At 40.8% G+C, this 15,662-nt stretch overlaps 1 protein-coding gene across 1 annotated transcript; it reads right to left on the reverse strand.

Annotated features, from left to right (window-relative positions):
* Window positions 7,133-10,588, reverse strand: LOC109727855 (calcium-dependent protein kinase 2-like). The gene is made up of 8 exons (XM_020258055.1): window positions 9,870-10,588; window positions 9,589-9,732; window positions 9,037-9,189; window positions 8,764-8,879; window positions 8,369-8,536; window positions 7,928-8,055; window positions 7,659-7,758; window positions 7,133-7,493 (listed from the first exon to the last, which is right to left on the reverse strand). Exons 1-8 carry the CDS (start codon window positions 10,516-10,518, stop codon window positions 7,401-7,403), a joined length of 1,551 nt encoding a protein of 516 aa, XP_020113644.1. The 5' UTR covers window positions 10,519-10,588; the 3' UTR covers window positions 7,133-7,400.

Genomic DNA, 15,662 nt, shown 5'->3' on the forward strand with positions numbered 1-15,662 from the left:
CCCCACTATCTTCCATTTCGCTTTCTCCCATTTCTTTTAAAGACGGTGAATCGTTCACCGCATTCATTAAAATTATAATTATATAGAAAATAGAAAAAAGAATTTTCATTCTGTTAAGATTATATGAAATTATATGGATAAATTATTAAAATTTTAAGGTTGTTAAGATTATATATGATTGGTTAAAATTTTTATGTGGTTGTTAGAATTATATATGGGATATAGAAGGAAATAGTAAATAAGTGAAAAGCGATGAATGATTCACCGCCTTTAGAAGAAATGAGAGAAAGCGGGTAACGATTCAGCGCCTTTAAAAGAAATTCTGAGGCGAAAGAAGGGTTAGTTTTTCAAATAAAATTTTGAAAGGGTTATTTCGCAAATTTTAAAATTCTAGAGAGTTGTTGTCACGCCCCGGGACCCAGCGGAAGCCCGCCCGGCACGTGCCCAGACCCGCCATACTTCTAAAACGCATAAGGCGTCTAAAAACAACAATAATAAAAGCAATAATAAAAGACATTTAGGAGTATCAGAGCATAATAAATGTCTAAATGCTACAACAAAGGATAAGGGTAAAACTGAAAATCCACTAAATAAAAACATAGAGTAAGTACAATAGGAAATCCCAAATACAAGTACTAAAAGGTAGATACATAGGTGGTCTCTATACATGAATACAAAATCTCTCACTCTCTCTCTACTACAAAAAGAAAGAGTAAACCACCTAGGCAAAGTACCGCTCCTCGCTAGCTAGCTAAGCGATCCCCTTGCCGCGATCCCGTGCCTCCGCCGGTGCAGAAGGCTCTGAAAAGGAAACCATAAAACAGGGGCGTGAGAACTATTAAAAATAGTTTCCAGTGGGCAATTACTGAGTTCAGTGAATGCACCACAAGGCCCAAAGCTACAAAAAGAGGTCAGTGACTAACAATGTAGTAAAGCGACAGGTAAGTAAAATGTAACTCACTATACATAGAATTTCTACTTAGTATAATTTGCACAAGTAATGAAGCACGATATCATGAATGTACATAGATGTGTATGACATGCATCAGCATAGAAATGCAACCAATCCGATGTCCTCAATGCAGTAATAGCAAAGATGCCATTGCTTACTATTCTAGTCCAAATCTACTTTAATAGTTTAAAGTTCACATAGTACGTTCTGTCATTAAGTCCCAATCATATAAGACCCACCCGAAGGCTGTCTGGCCTGCGCCGTGCCTAATGGCCCCGTGGTAGTCAACATCCCCACTCTAGGAATGAGCCTCCCCCACGGCAATCCACTTCGGCGCCCAATCCCGCACGGCGAGCATGTGTCGCGATGGCTATCTCCGGAGTGCCGGCTTGTAGGGAACGACCTTCACAAGCATGTGCGAATGAGTACAATGGCATGCAAGCGAATAAGTCCGTCTCAGGTCCCAATGGTTCATCACTGTTTCATCGGATCTAAAACCCGGAATACAGCACATGTCCCCAAAGGCCTGCTACTATATCGTCATGTCTCTAACATGGAAAGTAGCTAATGTCATCGTGGCCAAGTCACTATTTCATCATATCTAAAATATGGAATATAGTCGATGTCAAAAATGGCCTATCATCGAGTCTCTATATTGCAGTTTAACAATTTTCTAGTCCAAGTGCCTCTTTATGACACTATGGCTCATTATGTCCCAACATGGATACTAAGTTCAAGAACTTGTAATTCTAGTCATATTCGAAGCAAGAACATGATTTCATATCATCTCACAGGATGTTCGCCGCATGCATATTAACAAAGCATATATGCCTCTCTACTATATGGAGTAAATTTTCTGATGCATAACATATGAGTCTTAAGCATTCAACAATTCTCATAAATGCTATTAAACATGAATATGCATGAATTTATAGTAAATGAAAGCATTTAACCACATAGGAGGAATTTCCTCTCATTTCAAGAAGCCAAACCCACCGATTCCTCGAACTCCTTGTTTCGCCGAACGAAGGTGTCCACTAGCCTCCTAGTACCCTAAGGATGTAGGAACAAGTGTCAAACAAGGCTCACGAACAAAGCTAAGCTCAAACATTAAGCTTCTCTAGCTAGGTTGGAGAAAACTCACCGAACGCTAAGGAATCCCCCACGAACTCCAAAAGGGAGTTAGATTCCTTCAGATCCAACCTAAATCAAAGTCCTAAACCAATCAATTTGGTTCTAGAAGCTACAAATCAAAAATCCCCATTTTTAACCCTAATATGCCAAATCTAGGGTTTGATCTAGTAGAAGCTACCAAAACTTAGTCCAAAGAAAAGATTAGGCTTACTAACCTCACAAAAAGCTCAAAACCAAGCTCCAAGTTCCCTAGGGTTGAAGGTTGATCTCCAAAGAAGCTCCAACCAAGATCTCAAGCTTCTCCAATGGTGGAAAACCCACAAAAGCAAGAAAGAGAGAAGGAAAGAGATCAAAACCCACCAAAAAATCCATCAAAATGGAGAAGAAAACAAAGAAAGCTCCTCTTACCTTGCTCTCCACTGTTCTAGGGCTCAAAACAGCCCCAAGGGGGCTGGGGTGTGCTTAAATAGAGGTTGCAACAATTGCAAAAACATCCCCCACGAAACAGCCCAGAATCTGCATTGTGTACCGGTACACGGGAAAGTGTACCGGTACACATCCTGCGAAACTGCCCAACCCGAGCCTCGGGTTGGCAGAAAAGCTATTGTGTACCGGTACAACCATCAAGGCGTACCGGTACAAATTCTGTACCGGTACGACCATCAAGGCTGTACCGGTACACAGCCTGGCTGAGGCTAATCCGAGAGTACTCCAACAATCCACCCTTTTGGGATTTTGGTACGGGTTCAAACCCTCGATTCTCGGGATGCGAGTCATAGGTCGGAACACTGTCAACGACCCACCAGAAAGTCTGGAAAAGTTCATAACACAGTCAATCACTCGAACCCCACAATTTGCGAGGTCCAGTGCATCACAGTTGTTTTATAAAAAAGTCCGAATGAGAACACACTTTCAGCGTTTTGGATTGTCTTTTTGGACTTTTTGCCGAAAAAAATATAATCCAATAGTTTTGCTTTTAAAAAAAATACAAAAGTGGACCGTTCTTTTAATTTTAACTAATTTTCATTCAAATTTAATTAAAATTAATCAAAATACTTATATGCCTTAACTACCCTATTTCTTTTTTGTCCACCTTCTTCTCTTGGGTTGATGTCTCCACCGCCGTGATAGTCTCGAGCGCTTATCCCACCTCCACCGCCTCTACACCAACTCCTCCTTAGCATCCACGTCGTGGTATTCCTCACGAGCAAAAGAAAGACAATGAATTTGACCTACTCGTCGTCACAAAGATGGCAGAGGAGGATGGCGATGATCACTGGTCGGAAATGCTTCTGAAACATGATCGCGGTACAAGTGTGAACGACGCCAACGAGGTAATGACGGTTGCAACATGTAAATATGATGGACGACATGGTGTTGCACTATTTAAAAAAAAAATATTACGCTATTTGAACATATGTTACACTTTTAAACAAGAAAGTTGCACTACTTTATAGTTTATTATTGTAACACACTGAACTTTAGTAAATTACAAGATTCGAGTGTCTGGTTAGTGATCTGAGCATTTTTGGGTTTTTTGTATGGTCGTTGACTATGTTCCGACCTATGACTCGCGTTCCGATGAGAGATGTTGAAAACTTAGCACCAAAACCTCTTGGGTTAGTTTTGGTGCTAAGTTTTGGTATCAGGGGGTGTTCTCGGGTTGGACTCTACAGGGCAGAGTGTCGGTACTGCATCGGCAGAGTACCGGTACTGGACCTGGTACCGGTACTGCATCGTGAGGGTATCGGTACGCAGTGTATTTTCTTGCCTGACCGAGGCTCTGGTTTGGCGAGCTCGGCTGCATGGTACCGGTACGCCATCCCGTGTCACCGGTACGCAGTGTAGTGCAGACTGCACGTTGTTGAGAGGCCTTTTTGAGTTTGTTACAACTCTATATATCTCTCTCCCCTCCGCCATGAGTGCTCTTTTGAGCCCTAAACTGTGGAGAGCACAGGTAGAGCCCCCCTCTCTTGAATTTCTCTCTTTTCTTGAGGTTTTTGCTTGGTTTGATCTCTCTTTTCCTCTCATCTTTGCTTTATGTTGGATTTCCACCATTGGAGAAGCCTTAGAGTTGTGTTTGAAGCTTATTGGAGGAAAGATCTTCAACCCTAGCTCATTTCAAGCTTGATTTGGAGCTTGTGAAGAGGTTAGTACCTTAGATCTTCTCTTTAGATCTTATTTTTGTGGAATTTTTTAGATGAAAGCCTAAAATGAGAATATAGGGTTTTATTTGAAGGTTTTTGATTTGTGGCTTTTGGGGCTTAATTGATAGACGTGGAACCTTCCCCTAAGTTGGATTAGAAGTATTCTAGCTTCCATTTGGAGATTGGGAGGATTTTTCACCATTCAAGGTGAGTTTTGCCCTTTTCTTGGGTTGGTTAAAGATTGGCTGATGAAGTGTTCGTTCATTTCGCTTAACCCTCGTAGAATTTCCTCTAGGGAGCTAGGAGTCTTGTGGACATCTTCGTTCGCGCAAACGAAGGGGGTCCAAGGAGTTCTTGGTGGGTTTGACCTCACCGAAATGGGTGAACACCCCTTATGTTATATTCTTTATAGTAAAATGAAAAATCATGCATATTCATACTAAATAGAGCATATGTGAATTTTAGAATGCTTAAAATACATATGTTATGTATCATGAAATTTTACCTCTATGTAGTAGAGAATTATGTGTATAGTAATCATGCAAATGAATGACATTCTTTTATGTAATTTGGAATTATGTTTCATATAGTGAAAATGACAAGAATAATATGCTCTTGGACCTAGAACTCATGCTTGACATAGTGGACATAAATGTCATAAAGAGGCGTTCACTTAGTAAATGGTTAAACTTGTATTTGATGACATAATGATAGGCCTTTGAGTCACTGGCTTTCATACCATATTTTAAACATGGTGACATTGGACTCGAGACGGATGATTACGCTTGCTTGCCATTGTGCTCATTCGCACATACTTATGAGGGTCGCTCCCCACAAGCCGGCACTCCAGAGATAGCCATCGCGACATAAGTTCGCTCGTGTGGGATTGGGCGCCGAAATGGGATGCCGTGGGGGAGGCTCATTCCTAGGGTGGGAATGTTGACTATCACGGGGCCATTAGGCATGGCGCAAGCCGGACTACCCTTGTGTAGGTCCTATATGATTGAAACAATATTGAACTAAAATGCAATGTAGACATTAGACTATTTAGTAAATGTTGACATTCTACTAGTTGTACTTATGGACATTATGCTATTTACATATATGCTCATTCATGTTAGAATAGCTCATATACTTGTAGAACTTCATGCTAAGTAGAAGTATAGTAGTTTAGTAAGTTCATTTCATGCTTAATATACATGTTGTTAATTTCTTTTAAAAGTTGAATCATACTACTTATGTCTCCATAACCTAGTGGTGTATTTCGCTGATGTCGGCGGCTTACCCACTCGGAACTATTGATTAATAGCTCTCACGCCCTCTGTTTTGTTATTTTTATTACAGAGTCTTTCACACCGGGTGAAGCTAGGGACCGCGGCAAGGGTGTTGCCACTAGCTAGTAGCGAGGGGTTTTGCTTTTAGGTGGTTCACCTCTCTTTTTATTTTATTTGGAGAGGATGAGAATTTTGTACCTTTATGTAGAGACCATTATTTTTATATATCTAGCACTTGTATTTGTACCTTGATGTATCTACTTTATGGATTATGATAGTTGTTTAGCTCTTTTTATTCCACTGATCACTAGAATCTATTTGTAATCATACTCTGATATCTCTAGATGCTTGTTATTGTTGCTTTAATTATCACCTTTTTGTAGACGCCTTATATATTGTAGGCATATGATGGGTCTGGACAAGCACCGGGCAGGCTTCCGCTGGATCTCAGGGCGTGACAATTATAGTACGAATAGGGCAACTTTCTTACTAAACAGTGTAATAATATTAGTTTAGTAATCGGTGCGATGCAAGAACTTGTCCAAATAGGGTTATAAGGTCATTCTACAATAAAATTCACATTTTCTCAATGATTTGAGACTAAAGTGTGATCTAATGTCGAAGTTTAGGGTCTAAAATGTAAAAGTACAGAGACCAAATAGAAGTATTAGAGTAGTTCCAAATAGAAGTATTGGAGTTGTTGTACTACGTACTATTGTGAATGAAATATTTAAGCCTTTTATTGAACATTGGATTCAAGAATTAATTACTAAATTTAGACCTTTGATTAAGATGGATCGATGAACAAGATTTTACTTTCTTTAGTACTCTATATTGTGTATCAAATAGAGAGTATATTGTAACTTATCCCTATATAAATTGATCGTAGCCAGTAACATGAGCAAAGATATTTTGTTTGACAAAATATTTTGCTTGGGAAAAGATAAAAATTTGAAATTATGGTACTCTTTTTTTTTTCCCTCTTTTTATTTGAAACCCTCAACTATATCTAATCAAAACTAAACAATTATATATCAAAGTAATAGTTTTGGCGTATTCAATCAAGTTACAGAATATGCATCAAGTTCTACAAGATTTGTTAAAAAAAAAGCTACAAAGACTCCTTTTAAGTTCTAAAAGAATTTTCTCAAATCGAATTAATATGTTAGTTATTGAAGTCCAATACACTTTATTTCCAAATGATTAATCATTTTGCTCACAATACTCTTAAAGGTCTCATAGCTAAAATGTAAAGTTGTTCTACTATGTGGCCTCTAATATATGTTATTTTGTAGATCCTTATATTTGATGAGTTATTGAGGTGAATGTGAACACACCTCTCAAGCCACACAATAGCCAATCCAATTTTTTTTTTTTTTTTTTGAGAGATAGGTAGCACGCTACCCGCTTCGTTTATTTTATTTAGAAATAAACTTAGCTAGAAATGTAAATCATCTAAGATTCGAACTTGGGTCTCGGGTACCAACCACCAAGCCCTTTGCCACTTGTTCTAGGGACGGTCGGTCTAAAAAAAAAAAAGAAAAAAGGATGGGTTATTCTTTGTTTGTTATACTTAGAACAATAAGCAGTGTACTAAAATAAATATAAAGTGAAGCTCTAGATGGTGAACACAATATAGGAATTATATATCACCAATCTCCCCAAACCCCCATGAGAATTGAGTTAATTTTCACACCCATCCAAGCCTATCTCACTATAAATATAGTACATTGCTCTCATTAACAAGTTTCACAAGGATGAAAGTGAAAATTTATCTCCATGTACACAAGTTGATCAATACTTTCTTTTTTTTCGCTCTCTTCTTTTGCTTTTTGAATTTAGTCTATTTAATCCTCCATGCCAAAATAAATGGATGGGTCATTCTTTTGTTTGTTATAGGACCACATCACGCCGCTTCTTTGGGTTCGGATCCGGGCTCCCTTTCCTCATCATGGCCACAAACTCAGTGTAATTGATCCTTCCATCCTGCAATAGTGAGAATATAATTGGTGATTAAAAAAGATTTTGGAGGTACTAATGAATGAATTTGTACATTAACTTTCTAATTATTTTCTATAATTGTGGTGCATTTTTGTAATAATATAAAAGGTAAACTATTAAGATTTAATCCTTATCTTTTCTTTTCCTTACATTGTCAGCGTCGGCTTCGGAGATGATTTCTTTGATTTCTTGTCCATCATACAAGCCCTTCTCCTTGAGTGCTTGCTCAAGTTCTTCTTTTGTGATGTACCTAAGTCATCATCATATATATAAGAAGATATGTAAGAAAAATATTAACAAGAACGAACTGCCTATTTCAAAAGGAGGATTTATAGCCTTAAAATGAAGATTATCTTATTTTTCATTTCCTCATCTTTTTTCTTTTGTAACTTCTTAGGTTGTTTTCAGTTTGCACCTACCCACTGTTATCCTTGTCAAAGTATTGGAATGCTGTGTAGAGGTGCTCCTCTCTGTCCATTCTATTCATGTGCACTGTTGCTGTGATGAACTCTTCATAGTCAATTAATCCATTTCCATCAGCATCAGCCTATATTAGCAAATAACAAGATTAAAAGGAAATAAAAAATAGACAAAGTTCCTGCTGATTATGAACATTCTCTTGATTCTATACTAAATAAAAAATTAAAAAAAACTCTTATAAATATCACAATGTTTACCCTATTAACCAGTAAGCAAAAGAAAGCATGTTATTGCCTAACATAATGCTGAGGCAAACTGATAGGTTTCAACATTTCGATGTGTAAAGGAAGAATTGAGATACTTATGAGGATTTTATTATTATTATTATTATTTTTAGCATCCATGTTATATATAAATTTTTTTTGGTGGTTGAAACTTACAGCTTCCATTAACTGTTTAACTTCTAACTCAGAGAGCTTTGTTCCTTGCTTGGCTAGCCCCTGCTTCAACTCATCAAGGGTTATAGTCCCACTATTGTCCGTGTCAATGTTCTTAAACATCTCCTTTAGCCCTTTAATCTCTTCCTCTGATAAGCATCCTGCTATAACCTGAGAAAATCCAAAAAAAAAATATGAATAATAAGATAGAATGGATGTGCAAGCATAGATAACATGCCTAAAGTTATTTCAAGAAAAATAAGAATTATCCTAAAGAAACTTCTGCAAAAATATTGTTTAAATAGAGTTGTTTGAAGAAGACCAGTTTCTTCAAGTTAGAAAAGCAGTTTTATTTAGTAATAAATGAGTTTATATAAGAGAAGAAAAGAGAAAGTTACCCTCAAAGCAGCTTTCTTAAACTGGTTCATTGCCCTGAACTGCTTCAACCTGTTGAGAACAGCATTATCAAGTGGTGTATCAGGTGCTTCTCCATCCTCTTTGATCCATGGGTGATCTATAACACCAAAGAACACATATCATTTCTATCCACATTAAAAATTAGGATAAAAAACCAATAACAAATCAGTAGCTCCACTGATGTATATTTATTTTTTTTCCTCTATCCTAATATTTGGATCATGTACCGAAATGTGAGATCTTATAACACTTACTAAGAACTTGGAATGCTGTGAGCCTTTGCTTAGGATCAGAGTTGAGCATTTTGCGGACGACATCCTTTGCACCAGATGAGATGTTCGGCCATGGATCACTTGTGAAATCAATATGCCCGCGTAAGATTGCGTTGAAGATACCATGTTCCGATTCTGGGTTGACAAAAAAGTTCAAAAATCTTTTTTGTTAGCTTGTTGTATTGCTCTATTTTATTTTTGAAGAGTGAGAGAAGGGAAACACCGTACAAACATCATTGTTTTATAATTCCTATTGAAATTTTAATACCTATATTTTATCCCAGTTGCCTAATCATGCATTGAATAATAGGGTAAAATAATGCAATCTTTTAGATTAAGAAAAATATAGACTTCAGTATTTCAATGAGGGGAGGGGTAAAGTTTAAATTATGATCTCAAATAGAAATAGAAATTCCAAATTAAAGTGTCTTCTTCGAGTTTCTACTGAAGATATTTGTAGCTAAAAGCAGAAGTAGAAACAAACTCAAGTAGGCCCTTAGAAGAGAGAAAGAGAGAGAGTTTATGACTATGTACCAGCCCAGAAAGGTGGGACACCACAAAGAAGGATATAAAGCATGACCCCTATGCTCCAAATATCAGCCTCAGGGCCATATTTTCTCTTCAGGACCTCAGGTGCAATGTAGTATGCACTGCCCACTATGTCCTTGAACACCTCTCCTGCATACAATAAGAATAAGAAGAAGAAAAGCATCTCTTCAGGTCCTTGTACAAAACTGCACAAAATTTCTATTTTCCAAACTAATGACCTATAGTGGAAAAAAGAAGAAGAAGAAGAAGAAGAGAATGAGGAGTACCTTCCTTGAAGAAGACGGAGAGGCCGAAATCAGTGGCCTTGAGGGGGGCGTCCTCATCCTTGTTAAGGAGGAGAAAGTTCTCGGGCTTGAGGTCACGGTGCATCACACCCATGGAGTGGCAGGTGTGCACGATCTGCACGATGGTCCGCAACAGGGCTGCAGCGGCACGCTCGGTGTAGTGGCCCCGTGCGATGATTCGGTCAAACAGCTCCCCTCCTGCGCACAGCTCCATCACCAGGTGCACCGACTGCTTGTCCTCGTATGCGCCTCGCAGCTCGACGATGTTTGGCTGCCCTGATAGGTGGTACATGATCTGCACCTCGCGCCGCACATCCTCTACATCCTCCTTGGTCGCAAGCTTGCGCTTGGCGATCGTCTTGCATGCGAGCTTCTCGCCCGTTGCTTTGTGGGTGCAGAGGTGCGTCACGCCAAACTGGCCCCGACCGAGCTCTTTGCCAATGGAGTAGGTGGTGCGGACATCCTCCATCGGGCGGCCGAGGACAGGGCCGATCGGGGCAGAGGGTTTGGGAGGGGCGGCATTGATGGGGGCGGCATTAGCGGAGGCTGTGGAGGGGGTGGCGGGGTTGTTGGGGTTAGTGGAGGAGGCGGGCGGGTCCTGGGATTTGGCGCTGGAGCAGCAGTTGCCCATGGAAGGGAAAGGAGATGGTGGCACGGGGGCCCAATGGCCGGGGGTAGGGGGACAAAATTAATGGAGGGGTTGGGAGGGGATTTTGGAGGGGAATAGTAATAAAGGGAGGAAAAGGGGTTGAGGGTTGGGGGAAGAGGAGGGACAGGTAGGATTGGGAAGATGAGGATGGATTTGAATGGTGGGAGAGAGAATTGAGGAGAAGGGGAGGAGTTGGATGAGAGAGAGACAAAAAAGGAAGGGTGGAGAGAGAATGGAGGGAAAGGGGGAGTCAAAATAGTTTTTTTCCACTTTTGGAGATTATGATGTACCGAGTAGTAAGTAATTTGATTTTGGACGAATACAATTAATAGCACTAACAAAAAAGAAATGAAGAATGAAGGCATAATCTGAGCCGTTGATTTGCGTAAATTATTTTTATATGAGAATTAGTGACGGCTCAGATCGAGAGTAACTTTTTTTTTTTGTTTTGGGGTAGGGTAGGGTGGTCTTCACCCTTAATGTGAGTGCAATTTTGTCAAATGCCAATAGACCCAATGTATCATAAAAATTACAGTCCTATAGCCCAAGTATTTGGGGCCTAAGTGAAAAGTATTTTGGCCTTGCTCAAACAAAAAAAAAAAAGGCAATTTGGCCCATCCATTTGGGCCTTGTTGGTGGTGAAAAGAGGATAATGTTAGATCATCTTTTACCATGTGTTTAGACATTTAAGCCATCAATTTAGACAAATTCTAAAAAGAGCAACAATATGTAGAAAAACTTATGATCGATAGGATGCCCTATTGCACAAGGTTGATTAGCTTTGAGATCTATTCATGAGAGGGAATCTCAATGTGCACCACATGAGCACACATCCTAATGTGGACAATTTTTTTTTTATTTTAACTAATTTTCATTCTAATTTTATTAAAATTAACCAAGATACTCATGTGCCTTAAATACCCCATCTCTCTTTCGTCTACCTCCTTCTCTTGGAATTAATGTCTCCGTCGTTGACAACAGCCTCGAGCGCTCATCCTCCCTCCGCCGCCTCCACACTAACTCCTCCTTACCATCCGTACCGTGGTATTTCTCACGAGTGAGAGGAAGCTGACGAATTTGACCCACTCGTTGTCGTGGCTGCTCGAAGTTTCATCGGAGATAGAGACGAAGGTGGCAGAGGAGGAGAGCGATGATCACTGGTCGAAAATGCTTCCAAAATTGTTCGCGGCGCAAGTGTGAACAATGCCAGCGAGGCGATGGTGGTAGCAAAAGGTAAATATGGTGGACGACACGATGTTGCACTATTTTTTTAAAAGTGCAATTGCTTATATACCCCTGAAAAGTTTCCGACTTTCTGATTTACCTCTCTTAGAAGGCTAATATTGAAAACACCCCTCCTACGTTCCAACTTATTTCTAATATACCCATAGAGTTAAAATCTGTTAAGTAACTCTATTATCTTTGTAAAATTACTATTTTGCCCTTTCAAATATAAGCTTCTACCATCACTTTCTTTCTTATTTACCCTTAAAGTCAGGGGTATAAAAAGTATTTTGACTTTTGGTCTTCTCCAATATACCCCTCTACCATCACCAACCTTTCTTATTTGCCCTTGAGAGCAAATACTACCGCGGCTAACTCCAAGTCGTGGATAGGGTAGTTCTTCTCATAGCTTTTCAACTGACGGGACGCATACGCGATCACCTTCCCGCCTTGCATCAGAACACACCCCAAACCCGAATAGGACGCGTCGCTATACACCACAAAGTCTTCACCTTGCACCGGTAAAGCGAGCACCGGAGTTGAAGTTAATCTTTCCTTAAACTCGTTGAAACTCCGGTAGCACTCGTCGCTCCAGACGAACTTGGTGCCTTTCTGAGTCAGACGGGTAAGTGGAATCACAACTTTCGAGAAACCTTCCACAAACCGTCTATAATAGCCCACTAAGCCCACAAAGCTTTGGACTTCCGTGACATTCGTCGGGCGCGGACAATCCTTGATTGCCTCAATTTTTCTCGGGTCAACAGAAACTCCACCCTTGGAAATTACATGTCCAAGAAATGTAACTTCTCGAAGCCAGAAGTCACACTTCTTTAATTTCGCGTATAGCTTCTCCTCCCGAAGGATTTGAAGCACTATGCGCAGATGCTCCGCATGTGTAACACACTGGACCTTTGCAAATTGCGAGATTCGAGTGTTTGATTTGTGTGTCGAGCTTTTCCAGACTTTCTGGTAGGTCGTTGACAGTGTTCCGACCTATGGTTCGAGTCCCGAGAATTGTGGTTTAAAGCTGTGTACCAAAATCCAAAAAGTTAAATTTTTGGTCAGCTCTCGGGTGGCCTTCAGCAGGCCGTGTACCGGTACGGGTTCGCTTGCTGTACCGGTACGGGGTTGATGGCTGTACCGGTACGTGGTTGTGTACCGGTACACAGAGCATTTCCCAGCGAACCCGAGGCTCGGGTTTGGCAGTTCGTGGGCAGTGTACCGGTACACAAACCCGTGTACCGGTACACAGTGCAGAGCGGGCTGTTTTCGTGGAGGGGTGTTTTTGCAATTGTTGCAACACCTATATATGACACCCCAGCCCCTTTGTGAGCTCCTTTGAGCCCTAGACCAGTGGAGAAAAGGTGAGAACTCCTCCCCTATGGTTTCTTCTCCATTTTTGTTAGGTTTTTGCTAGTTTTGATCTCTTTTCTCTTCTCCTTCTTGCTTTTTGTGGGTATTTCACCATTGGAGAAGTGTGAGATCTTGGTTGGAGCTTGTTTGAGGATCAACCTTCAACCCTAGAGGACTTTGGAGCTTGGTTTGGAGCTTTTAAGAGGTTTGTAGCTTTTTCTCTCCTCTAGATTCGGATTTTGTTGGATTTTACTAGATCAAACCCTAGATTTTGGATTTTAGGGTTAAAATTGGGGATTTTCGTTTTGAGGGCTTTTGTATCAAATTGATGGGTTTAGAACCTTTGTTTAGGTTAGATTGGAAGGACTCAAGCTCCCATTTGGAGATTGTGAGAGCTTCCTTCGCAATCGGTGAGTTTTTGTCAACCCTAGCCCTATATGCTTAATGATTGAGCTTAGCGTCGTTTGTTTCGACTAGATGACACATGTTCTTGTACCTCTAAGGTACTAGGAGACTAGGGGACATCCTCGTTGGAGCGCACGAGGAGTTTCGTTGTCATCGGTGGGTTTGGCTTCCTTGAAATCGGAGGAAATTCCTCCTAAGTGGTTAAATGCTTTCATTCTCTTCAAACTCATGCATATTCATGTTTAGTAGCATTTATGGAAATTTTGAATGCTTGGAACTCATATATTATGTATCAAGAAAATTACTCTATATAGTAGAGAGACAAATGTGCCTTGTTAATATGCATGCGACGAATATTCTATGAGATGATAGGAAATACAGTTTCATGCTTCGATTTTGACTAGAAATTATAAGTTCTTGAACTTAGTATCCATGTTGGGACAAAATGAGCCATAGTGTCATAAAGAGGCACTTGGACTAGAGAATTATTAAACTGCAACATAGAGACTTGATAATAGGCCACATTGACAACAACTATATTCCATATTTGAGATATGATGAAATAGTGACTTGGCCACGAGGACATTTGCTATATACCATGTTACTGAACATGAGGATTTGGTACTTGCGACAGATCGTTGGATTACTTGCCATTGTGCTCATTCGCACATACTTGTGAGGGTCGCTCCCTACAAGCCGGCACTCCGGAGATGGCCATCGCGATACATATTCGCCGTGCGGGATTGGGCGCCGAAGTGGATTGCCGTGGGCCAGGCTCACTCCTAAGGTGGGGGTGTTGACTACCACGGGGCCATTAGGCTCGGCACCGGCCAGACAGCCTTCGGGTGGGTCTCAGGGCCATAGACAGCCTTCGGGTGGGTCTCTTCAGATTCGACTTGAGTATTCATTATGACTTGTGGACAGATGATGACTTAGTGTACTATTTGGACATTGACTAGAATAGTAAACCTCGGAACTTTACTAATTCGTATTGTGAACCTTATGAAAATTGGAGACTTTTACTTCATGCATAATCGCTTCGTACTTATGCTATTTATGCTAAGTAGAAATATCATATTGTAGTAAGTTACATTTTACTTACCTCTTGTTTTTCTACATTTATAGTCACTGACCTCNCGTCGCTATACACCACAAAGTCTTCACCTTGCACCGGTAAAGCGAGCACCGGAGTTGAAGTTAATCTTTCCTTAAACTCGTTGAAACTCCGGTAGCACTCGTCGCTCCAGACGAACTTGGTGCCTTTCTGAGTCAGACGGGTAAGTGGAATCACAACTTTCGAGAAACCTTCCACAAACCGTCTATAATAGCCCACTAAGCCCACAAAGCTTTGGACTTCCGTGACATTCGTCGGGCGCGGACAATCCTTGATTGCCTCAATTTTTCTCGGGTCAACAGAAACTCCACCCTTGGAAATTACATGTCCAAGAAATGTAACTTCTCGAAGCCAGAAGTCACACTTCTTTAATTTCGCGTATAGCTTCTCCTCCCGAAGGATTTGAAGCACTATGCGCAGATGCTCCGCATGTGTAACACACTGGACCTTTGCAAATTGCGAGATTCGAGTGTTTGATTTGTGTGTCGAGCTTTTCCAGACTTTCTGGTAGGTCGTTGACAGTGTTCCGACCTATGGTTCGAGTCCCGAGAATTGTGGTTTAAAGCTGTGTACCAAAATCCAAAAAGTTAAATTTTTGGTCAGCTCTCGGGTGGCCTTCAGCAGGCCGTGTACCGGTACGGGTTCGCTTGCTGTACCGGTACGGGGTTGATGGCTGTACCGGTACGTGGTTGTGTACCGGTACACAGAGCATTTCCCAGCGAACCCGAGGCTCGGGTTTGGCAGTTCGTGGGCAGTGTACCGGTACACAAACCCGTGTACCGGTACACAGTGCAGAGCGGGCTGTTTTCGAGGAGGGGTGTTTTTGCAATTGTTGCAACACCTATATATGACACCCCAGCCCCTTTGTGAGCTCCTTTGAGCCCTAGACCAGTGGAGAAAAGGTGAGAACTCCTCCCCTATGGTTTCTTCTCCATTTTTGTTAGGTTTTTGCTAGTTTTGATCTCTTTTCTCTTCTCCTTCTTGCTTTTGTGGGTATTTCACCATTGGAGAAGAGTGAGATCTTAGTTGG

Source organism: Ananas comosus, linkage group 23, assembly GCF_001540865.1.
Source record: "Ananas comosus cultivar F153 linkage group 23, ASM154086v1, whole genome shotgun sequence".
NCBI lineage: Eukaryota > Viridiplantae > Streptophyta > Magnoliopsida > Poales > Bromeliaceae > Ananas > Ananas comosus.

Bases quoted from the DNA above. Each gene is read 5' to 3' on its own strand.
- LOC109727855 (XM_020258055.1), bottom strand. From the start codon at position 10,518: ATGGGCAACTGCTGCTCCAGCGCCAAATCCCAGGACCCGCCCGCCTCC. The intron at 9,190-9,588 runs GTACATAGTCAT...TTGTCAACCCAG, and splicing joins TGTCCCACCTTTCTGGGCTG to AATCGGAACATGGTATCTTC. The intron at 8,537-8,763 runs GTAACTTTCTCT...GGATTTTCTCAG, and splicing joins TTAAGAAAGCTGCTTTGAGG to GTTATAGCAGGATGCTTATC.